General features: G+C 42.7%; 2 protein-coding genes and 1 pseudogene across 2 annotated transcripts in view; 1 reads left to right on the top strand and 2 right to left on the bottom strand.

The window, feature by feature from the left end:
* SLC25A27 (solute carrier family 25, member 27) overlaps positions 1-8,744 on the bottom strand; it is a 51,313-nt gene extending 42,569 nt beyond the window's left edge. The window contains exon 1 of the mRNA XM_006860528.1: positions 8,619-8,744. Coding sequence (XP_006860590.1) covers positions 8,619-8,721 — 103 coding nt within the window. The 5' untranslated portion in view covers positions 8,722-8,744. The remainder of the gene's footprint in view (positions 1-8,618) is intronic.
* Positions 1,418-7,551, bottom strand: LOC102817232 (annotated as a pseudogene).
* Positions 8,745-9,353: 609 nt separating the features above from the next.
* LOC102821257 (24-hydroxycholesterol 7-alpha-hydroxylase-like) overlaps positions 9,354-11,044 on the top strand; it is a 95,998-nt gene continuing 94,307 nt past the window's right edge. Inside the window, exon 1 of the mRNA XM_006860607.1 lies at positions 9,354-9,530. Within this exon, the coding sequence (XP_006860669.1) occupies positions 9,354-9,530 (177 nt within the window). The remainder of the gene's footprint in view (positions 9,531-11,044) is intronic.

Raw genomic sequence — 11,044 nt, 5'->3', positions numbered from 1 at the left:
ATTCCATCTGGTGAGGTCCATGTGTATAGTCATCTCTTATGCTGTGTAAAGAAGGTATTTGAAATGAACAAATCATTGATTTTGCAGAATTCTATCATGCGTTCTCCAGCATCATTTCTATCACCAAGGTCATATTTTACAACTGCTGATCTTTCCTCTTTGCTCCCAACCTTTGCATTCCAGTCACCAGTAATGATCAATACATCTTGAGTGCATGTTTGATCAATTTATATTGAAGAATTTGGTAGAATTCTTCTATTTCATCCTCACTGGCTTTAGTGGTTGGTGCATAAATTTGAATAATAGTGGTATTAACTGGGTTTCCCTGTGGGCGCATGGATATTATCCTGTTACAAACAACGCTGTGCCTCATGAATGATCTGAATATGTTCTTTTTGACGATGAATGCAACACCATTCCTCTTCAATTTGTCATTCCTAGCATAGTAACCCATGTGGTTATCAGATTCAAAATGGCCAATACCAGTCCATTTCAGCTCACTAATGCCTAAGATATTGATTTTTATGCATTACATTTCATTTTTGACAACTTCCAATTTCCCAGGTTCATACTTTGTGCATTCCATGTTCTGATTTTCAATGGATGTTTACAGTTGTTTCTCTTCATTTTGAGTCGTGCCCCATCAGCAAATGAAGGTCCTGTGGACTTTTCTCCCATGGGCTTTACTCCATTCATGTTATCACGTCAACTCTACTTTGATGAGGCAGCTCTTCCCCTGTCACATTTTGAGTGCCTTCCAACCTGAGGGGCTCATTTTCTGGCACTATGTCTGACAGTGTTTCTCTGCTAGTCATAAGGTTTTCAGTGACTAGTGATTCGGAAGTAGTTTGTCACTCTTTCTTCCTAGTCTGTCTTTGTCTGGAAGCTCATCTGAAACCTGTCCACCATGGGTGACCCTGCTGGTTATTTAAAATACTGGTGACATAGCTTTCAGAATCATAGCAACTCTCTTCTATAGAAGTAGCACATTCAGTATATCCACTAAGGTGTATGTTAAGTGTTTTTTTCCAGCACTGAGTTTTATGAGCTCCTGATTTGGTGCTGTAGGATCAGCAGTGGACTGTGAACCACAAGGTCAGCAGTTCAAATCCACCAGATGCTCCTTGGAAACCCCATACAGGGTTGCTATGAGTTGGAATCGACTCAAATGTACATAACAACATCAACAATGAGTTTCATGAGTAGCATCCTGAAGGCCTCCTACTTAATTTTCTTTTTTTCCCCTAATATATTATGTTTGGAATCAGAGAGAAATATTTTGCCTTAAAACAGACAGAAGCAACTGGCCCACATAAGGTAGACCAAGTTTAGGACTTTAAAAAACAAACAAACAAACACTTAGCATATATTTACTTTAGTATATAGAGTAAAACACAATGCTAAGAATTCAGGCATCTTAAGCAAGACTTGACTTCTGGGTTTCAGAAAGATGTGGAACCTTTTCCTGAAAAAATTTTTCATTCTTTTTCATTAAACTTTTCTTCCTTGATTGAATGCGGGCATATTTCTCAGCTCTCAACCTGACAAAATGTTCCACATAGGGCATTGCAAAGAATAATTTCCTAGTGTATCGTTTATTTAGGTACCAAGGTAGAGGCTACTTGTACCAGATGATTCTTCCCAAGAGGTCTCTTCTCCAATCACCCGGTCTTGCATTTTCTTGACCAGTTTGAAGAAGTCTTAACGCATCTTCTCTTTCCTGGACAACTTTATCTAAGGAATCGACCACCTTTTCTAACCTCTCTGGACTTGGCATTTGTAATCTCTGTCGTTTGGCCTCTTGTTTAGAGTTAGGAGCATGTTTCTTTCTTTCAGCAGAACATACCACAGTTTACGTAAATCTTCATTATTTTTGTTCCGTAACTTCTGACTTGTCCACGAAGCTCCAGATTTTACTTTTTCTTCCTCCCAATTCTCTGGGTCATCAAAAAGTTCTTCTAGTCCCTTTCTTGACAGCATGGTATGAAGGAATCTACACTGGTGAAAAGATGTGACATTTGGTGTGTTCCTAGGCAACACATCAACTGTAAACCCTGGACTAGTATGGACCTGAGAAGTTATTAATATTCTGGAAGTCTTCAGGGAGGCTGAAACCCGTTAGCAGAAAGCAATCAAATGGGATGCTGCCACTTTTTTCACATAACTAAGCAATCCCCAAGCTTAGGACTTTATGCACAGTGTCCCAAATAGCTAAAAACAGATTTTGACAAGTCCATCTGTAATACTGTTATTATATGAGCTTTTTCAATGATCACCACCTAATATAAAATCCTAGCCATGTCTTGCCAAGATAAAGAAGGGGTTTGCCAGGTTAGGAATATTAAATCTCTCCCTGGTTTTTGAAAAACATAGTGTTTGCTAATGTTGTTACTGTTGAGTGACTTCTAGTTAGTTCAGACTCATAGTGGAATAGGGTTTCCAAGGAGTGGCTACTGTGTTTGAACCTCCAACCTTGTGGTTAGCAGTCCAGAGCTTATCCTACAATGCTAATAGTGTCTCTAAAAGAGAAGTAGCTTGGATATAGACAATTTAAGTGATTAATTTATTGACATTTGAAACCTGGAAAGTCTGAAAAATTAGGAGCCTCTATATTTTATTAAGGAGCTCTGGTAGCGTAGCGGTTATGAATCGGGCTGTGAACTGCAAGGTCAGCAGTTTGAAACTACCAGCTGTTCTGCAGCTCTCATGAAGATTTACAGCCTCGGACACTGTACAGGGTCGCTATGAGTTGGAACTGACTCCACAGCACATAACCACCCCCGCAATGTTTTATTAGGAGAAGGATATCATGTTTGGTAAGGTGGAAGGTCAAAGAAAAAGGAAGACTACCAACAAGATGGATTGGCCAAGTGGCAGCATTGATGGACTCAGGCATGGCAACAGTAGTGAGGCTGACCCAGGATCGGGCAGTGTTTTGTTCTGCTGTGCATAAGGTCGCTATGAGTCAGGACCGACTCGATGGCATCTAACAACAATGTTTTATTGACTATGCAAAGGCATTTGACTGTGTAGATCACAACAAAGTATGGAATGTTATGAAGAATAGGAATTCTAGCACACTTAATTATACTCGTGTAGTACCTGCACATAGACTACGAGGCAGTCCTTCAAACGACAAAAAAAAGGGAAACTGTGTGGTTCACTATCAGGAAAGGGGTGAATCAGAGTTATATTATTTTACCGTACTATTCAATCTGTATGCTAAGCAAATAATTCAAGAACTTAGACTATGAGAAGAATAATGTGTCTATCAGGACTGGGGAGGAAGATTTATCAACAACCTGTGATATGCAGATGACACAACTTTGCTTGCTAAAAGTTAAGAAGATTTGAAGCACTAATAATACCACTTATAGTCTTCAGTATGGATTATACTTCAACATTAAAAATAAAACTACAACTGGACCAAAAAGCAACATCAAAATAAAAGGAAAAATATTGATGTTGCCAAGGATTTCATTTTACTTGAATCCCTGCCCATGGAAGTAGCCGTAAAGAAACTGCATTGAGTAATACAACTGAGAAACTGTATTACATTAAACAAACCTATAGAAAAATACCCTTTTGAAGTGCTAAAATCAAAGATGTAACTTTGAGGACTGAAGTACACCAGACCTAAGTCATTTTCAATCATTTCATATGTCTGTTCACATACAATGAACAATGAAGACTGAGAAAAATGGATGTATTTGAATTATGGTGCTGGTGAAGAATATTGACTATACCATTAACTGCCAGATAAACAAAGAAATGTCTTTTAAGAAATACAGCTGGAATAACAGCAAAGATTTTAAAAAGTAGAGGACAATAAATGCTGGCGAGAATGTGGAGAAACTGGGACACTCCTGCATTGCTGGTGGGATTGCAAAATGGTCCAACCTCTCTAGAAAGCAATATGGCACTTCCTTAGAAGGTTGGAAATAGAAATACATTATGATCCAGTAATTCCTCTACTTGGTATTAACCCACAAGAAATATGAGCCGTAACACAAGTAGATATATGCACACCAATGTTCATAGCAGCACTATTTACAATAGCAAAAAGATGGAGACAGCCTAAGTGCCCATCAATGGAAGAATGGATAAACAAACTGTGGTACATACGCACAATGGAATTTTATGCTACCTCAAAGAACAACAAAGAAGCTGTAAGCTATCACGTAATATGGATGAATCTTGAGAAAATTGTGCTGAGTGAAATCAGTCAGTCACAAAAGGAGAAATACTGTATAAGACCACTACTATAAAAGACTTAAGAAAAAGAAACTATACTAAAGCGGGACGGGGGAATTCTTTGCTTGTTACTGAGATGTGGGGGAATGTGTTAGGTGGGGGAGGGGAGGGAGTGGAAGGTGGAACACAGGGTAGGGAATAGACACAGGATAATTGGGGTGCTAGAGGGGCAATACACAAGAAGGGGGAGGGGAATGGAAGTACAAGGCAGATGGGAAAACAATCAGGTAGGTTTGCATGGGCTAAGTGAGACAGAAGTAAATAATGAAGTATGCACAATCTTGGAACAACAGGGCTCTGGGATACAGGGATTGAAACATGGTTGGAATGAGCAAAAGGGGGGAAATAATGTTAGGATGCTTGGCTGTCTTTTGAATCTTGGTTTCCCTGGCATACCGTTATAAAATATACACTTGAGGGGGAGAGAAAGGAATAGCCAGAAATATCACCATAGAAAGCTTGTAAGTCTGTCTTCTGCCTATAACTGATGGGAATACCTAAAATGGGGCTACAATGTGCCCAGTGAACGAGGCTTCCTGCAGAGCCTCTGAATTATGTAAGACCATAAGTGGAATCCTAAACCCCATCCAGAATCTTCTGAGGTATGAAATTTCCACTTGAAAAGACAAGCAGACCAGCCTGGAGCGGCTAGAAGAACAAAAGATACTTCTTGAAAGAAAGACCCCGACAGGAAAAATACAAAACAATAATGGCAGTACGACTGATTACTACAAGAACAAGCAAGTTGCTGGCCCAGGAGACATCAAGACAAGTGGTCGGTCCCCTCAGGGCAAACCTCTTTCTAAGACTGAGACTCAATGGAAATACATGAGCAGACATATGCTGTGACTGGTGACCGCATTCATCACCAATAAGGGGAAGTGAGGGAAAAAACAGCAATGTAGCTATGAGGTAAGCCCTACCATGTTCAATAGACTCCTGTGAACCCAGGTGGAGACCTGGTTGGCCAGCAGTGTGGCAAGACCTGGGAACTCTTGGACCCAGAGTCAGTGACATAGCCACAGATGACTAGAGTGGAGAGTGAAGCATCCAGCTGATAAGAAGAGAGGGCATATGCATAAGTACACCCACACTTGCAGATAATACCCACTTGACCTGGTTTCAATGACTGGATGATCAGAGCTCAACTAGAAGAAGAAAGAAGAGATAAAAAAGAGTAATCTGATATGATTTGATGAACTTGACCTATACCTATGGATGCAGTAGAGGGAGCAAATCTTTATAGCGAGGATCATTCCCATCCCCTCTATACACCGAGTAGACAGGGATGGGCAACTTGGACATTGGCTATGCAAAAATGGGTGGGGGGGTGGGTGTTACAAAGGCAAGAAGTGACTGGCTTACAAGCTTTCAAGAGGGAGCCTAGATCCAGTGGGTGTGGAGGAAGGTAGAATTTCCACTGAGTAGTATCCAATGTCTGGGCAGGGCTGATGAAAAGAGATGTGGATAGCACTCATGTGGTACAATAGTGAATAATTACTATCAGGACTGACTGTGAGGGTTGGAAATGTAAAGGTGGATGTTTTGTAGCAAAAGGAGGTGAGTGGTTGACTTTGCAGTCCGGGAGCAGAGGTCCCTGGGACCATCAAGGGTGAAGAGCAGATTGTAGGACCCTACCCAGAGAAGCGCGTAGTGGTTACGAATCGGGCTGCGAACCTTAAGGTCAGCGGTTCGAAACTACCAGATGCTCCGCGGGAGAAAGATGAGGCTTTCTACTCCCGTAAAGATTTACACCCTCGGAAACCCTGTACAGGGTCGCTATGGGTCGGAACCGACTCGACGGCACTTAACAACAACAACAACCCAGAGAAGCAGTGACACCAGAGATGGAGGCAGAAATGATGATGTGGAGAGATGCAGTGGCTGGGGACTCTAGACCCAGAGAGGGAGAGGGGCTGTATGCTGATGACTGTGGGGCAGGCTTGCAGGGTATACCCTTTGGTTGGTTGATGATGCATGGAGGGGATTGTAATCATGACAATGAAACACTATGTGATAGGATGAATGTAAAACTAATGTTCTCCCATGTAAACTATCACATAATTCACAATAAAACATTAAAAAGATAAAGAAATACAGCTGGCATGCTCCTTAAAAATAAGGCTAGAGATACTTTGTCATTTGTATCTGGACATATCATTAGGAGGGAAGAGATCCTGGAGAAGAACATCATGCTTGCTAAAGTAGAGGGTCAGTGGACAAGAGGAAGGCCCTCAATGAAATGGATTGACACACTGGGTTCAAACACAACAACTGTGAGTCTGGTGCAGGACAGGGCACTGCTGTAGGTACACAGGGTCACTATGAGTCAGAACGGACTCAACAGCACCTAATGTTGTTAAGTACCATCAAGTTACTTCTGACCCATAGCAATCCTGTACAGGGTCTCCAAGGAGCGGCTGGTGAGCTGGAATCGCCAACCTTGGGGTTCAAACTGACCTTGCATTCCAGCGCATTAACCCACAGCACCTAATAACAACAATATTAGTAATGGACATACGCCTCAAAATAGTTTCAGTTATTACTTGATGCTGCTTATTTAAATCAAGCTTCAGGCACTGATCCTGAATTGATTTGTAATTGAAACCATCCCATGTTTTGTTTTACCCTCCCTCTGCTACCACTCAATTTTCTCCAGGCATTTTTGTAAAAGCTTTCCTTTACAAACACTACTGGGTGAAGAATCATAACAAGCAAATAAAAAAGTGAGCCCATATCTAATTATCCAGCAAACTGCTTTCTTTCTTTCTTTTTTTAAGTTGATGTATTTTTATTCATTAAAAGCAAAAAATAGTAAAAATTCTTCTTTGGGCAGAGAGAAAAACAGAGCCCAAAGGACAGGAGTAGAAGAACACAGAGAGGACAGGAACATCATGTGCCAGAGTTACTGAGGAGGTAAACTTGTTTTATAATAGGGCAAAGTGTAAACGTTTCCAAATGAGAACCCATCAGAGTTGGTTTTTTTCTAAATGACAAAGAAAATATAAAGGTAATAATATTGAAACAGCAGTGGTAGTGGTCGTTATATGTCACGGAGTTGGTTCTGACTCATAGTGACCCTGTATAGAGTTTCCAGGGCTGTAAATCTTTACAGAAGCAGAAAACCTCATCTTTCTCCTGCGGAACCGCTGACAGTTTCAAACTGCTGACCTTGAGATTAGCAGCCTGTCTGGTAAGCACTAGGCCGCTTAAAATAACAGCAAAGATTTCAAAAGGTACACAAAGGCACTCAATTTACAAAAGCTTTAGAAGAAAAACCTGCTCACACGAGGCCATCGTAATTCCATTCTGGGTGACTGAAGCAGAGAATCAAAGGGCAGATATTAACTGTCATTCCTCTAAGCTCTTAGGATACCAGCGAACATGGTGGCTCTGTACAGTAAGCACTGGACTGCAAACCACTAGGTTTGCAGTTCGAGACCACGAGTCGCTGCTAGGGAAAAAGAGGCTTTCTGCTCAGTACCATTTACAGGCTTTGAAGTCTTACACAAGGTGGCTGAGTAAGAACCAACCTCAAGGCACTTAACAATTCAGGATATCTAGCAATACCTTCTCTAGAGTATAGAGCACATTGTGTCAGTTTCTGTATGCCTTTTCACTAGCCTGTAAAATCCCTGAAGATCAGAACCTGGCTCCTTTCAACTACCCATCCACAGTTCCTTATAATAATTATAATAAAGTGGCAATTAATGGGTGCCCTTCAAACCCACCAGCCACTCTTCAGAAAGTCTATACTAGGTCGCTATGTGTCAGAACCAACTTTGATGGCATTCAACAACAATTCCCTTAGGTTGAGCATTTAAAAATATTAATGACCTCTCAAAATCCTACAAGGTAAACATATAGACAGCTCAAGAGGTCATGAATCTGACCCATGCTGAGTAGATGTTCCGTAATAGGTCAATAATTGAAGTCCCACAAGGTAGGTGCACAACTTGTACCGAAAAGACTACGATGCGGTAAAACTGAGTAAGAATAGAAATTAAAAACATAGAACATAAATTAACTCAATAATCTGTGGGATTTTTTTAACGGTCATCCTCAGGCAGGGGAAAATGATTCCTATAGAGAGGCAGGGCAGCTCAAAAAGTACACAGCCAGCCACAAAAGCATACCGCTGGGGGAGCTATTAGACGGATTGGAAGGGGAAAATCCCAGGGCCCTCCAATCCCTCCACCTCATCAAATTGGCCTTATGCCCACCCTGCCACAACTGCAAGACCATGAGGAAGAAGAGCGCGCAGCCCGTAGGCTGCACACACGTTATAAGGAAACGGCCCGCCTGCACATCCCTCCCAGACCAAGGCGATTTACAGGGAAGGCCTAGGATGGGCGGCCGGGTACCTAGCTCGGCCACGGTAGCTGCGCAGCCGGACAGTAGGAACTTGCTCGCTCGGGGCCATCTCTGGACGAGCGGCAAAAGCTTCTCATCCTCCGGGACAGACATTCAGCAGCTGGACAGGAAGACAATATGCCCCTTCTCTCCAGCACCCCGAAAGGTTTGCCACCCTGCCAGGGCGGCCCCTCCTCAATCTGTGAGCGGCCAGGTGGAAACCATTTCCCACAGTCAGCTTGGCCAGGCCAGGCAAAACCGCAGCTCTTCCTACTAGCACCAAGATCTAGTGGTCCAGTCTCCCCCGTACCCGGGTGAGGAAAACAAGGCGGAACCCGTGAGATTTCTGGGGAATGTAGTCTGCAGGCTCCACGCCTCTCCGGCCGCATTCTTTGATTGGCCTGAAGCTAGGCAGCTCCCCCGGTCTCCAGGGTAAGAAAAGGAGTTTCTCTCCTGCCCCCACCCACTCCTGGCTTGGTACAGCCCTTGCATTGTTTCCAGGGTCCTGACTAGACGTAAGCGAAGGGAGTTGGCCTGGAGCGGTAATGTAAAACATCATCCATAAATTGAGGCGGGGAAATACCCATAGAGTTGTAGAAGATCAATACCTGCAGCAGCGGTTGCAGCAGAAAGTTTAAGAGGCCTGGCGAGTGCTCTATTTTATAGGGAGAGAGTAAGTGCAAGAGCAGTAGGATTTTTTTTTTTTTTTCTTTCTTTTCTGATTCTAAAAGACGCTGGACAAAAAAATGGAACTAGTTTCCCCAGCTGTGATTATATTATTGGGCTGCATTGCGCTTTTATTACTCCTTCAATGGAAGAACTTGCGTGGACCACCATGCATTGGTGGTTGGATTCCTTGGATTGGAGCTGGATTTGAGTTTGGAAAAGCCCCTCTAGAATTTATAGAGAAAGCGAGAATTAAGGTATGTGACTGTGTATATGGGGTTTCCGGACATGTTTTCTTGTTTTATTTTCTTTCATTGGTGGGAGCGAGAGGGAATGGGGATATATATATATATATATATATATATACCTGATGCCCAGTGACTTCACTGCTGCAGAACGCACCCCACTGACACTTTCAGAGGAGGTGACACCAAAAAATGACCCCAGATCCACGCAGCATCAGCTGCAGGGACATTGGACGAATTGGAAGAGTCTTGGCGCAGTAGGGAGAGGGGCTGATGCTGCCAAGAGAGTGGCATCAATAGGGTTGGCTTGTAACCTTTGTTCCCTCGGCTGTCTAGGTGTCAACTATTGGGCAGTAGAGGAAGGACTCTGCCTTAGCCAATGGGAGAAGGGAGGAGTTGAGAGGTGCCCTGGGTTTCACGTCAGAAAGAGTGGCAGCAATGCTTGGCCCTGGGCCCTGTGGGGGTAGAGGTGGGCTAGGCAGGGCCCGCGCTGTGCACCAGTGCATGGGTTTGTCCCAGGCCAGCCCCATTCATGGGGTGCGTGACATGGGCAACACTAACCCTAGTGACATCACTGTTGGAAGTCCCCAATGAAATGATATCATCATTTACAAATTTCGTGAGTAAAAATCAACCACTATGTCCTCCGCTGGACTCCTGGTGTGGCACTGTAGAATCAGCACTGGACTGGGAACCACAAGGTTGGCTGTTCAGACTCACCAGCTGCTCCTTGGACACCCTCTACAGGGTCTCTATGAGTAGGAACCATTTCGAAAGCACTTAACAACAATGTCCTCTACAAAGTTTTACAAAAGAAATAGATTATTAGTTACGCATCTGCTTTTTTTGGAATCTTTTTCTAAGAAATCTAAAAATTCAGGCTTTAGTCCAAGAGGAGGATAGCTTGCTTTTAATTTTACTTTTTCTGCTTTCTCTGAACTAGTCACTTTATCTTCCTGGTGGGATGTCTCCAGACATAGTGGTCCCTCTGCCTGCACAGTGGTCCTTCTGTGGACACAACGCTCCCTATGCAGACACAATGCCAGGGAAAGATGCAATTACAGGGTGGATGCTGCCTTTCAGCCACCACGGAAGCTTCTGCTCGGCCTGCTGCCCGCCGGGGTCCACCCACGCCCCTATTTTGTCTCTTGACTTTAATCTATTTACAATCAGTGTAATTATCAATAGGTGTGAATTGATTTCTGTTGCTAGTTTCTTTGACCCACATAAATTTCTGCACTGAGTTAATTTTATTGTGAATTTTCTTTTCTTTTCTTCATTGGTGCTATTTCAGTATTTACTAAATCGGTCTATTTTTCCTCTTTTTTATTCTGATTTGAAGCTGTATTCATTTTCTTTGAGTTATCCAGTAATTTATTATTTCCCCCTCATTTAAACCAGTCTGTTTTATCTGGAAATCTACTTAACTTCCTCACCATTTAGAAATTCTGTATCTACTCTATTTCCTCATTTTGCTTTATGTTGTTGTTTGTTGTTGAGTGCCATCGAGTCGGTTCCGACCCATA

Source organism: Chrysochloris asiatica, unplaced genomic scaffold (genome assembly GCF_000296735.1).
Source record: "Chrysochloris asiatica unplaced genomic scaffold, ChrAsi1.0 scaffold00038, whole genome shotgun sequence".
In the NCBI taxonomy this organism is placed as follows: Eukaryota; Metazoa; Chordata; class Mammalia; order Afrosoricida; family Chrysochloridae; genus Chrysochloris; species Chrysochloris asiatica.
The sequence above is the reverse complement of the archived record's forward strand: the minus strand, read 5'-3'. Positions and strand labels throughout refer to the sequence as shown.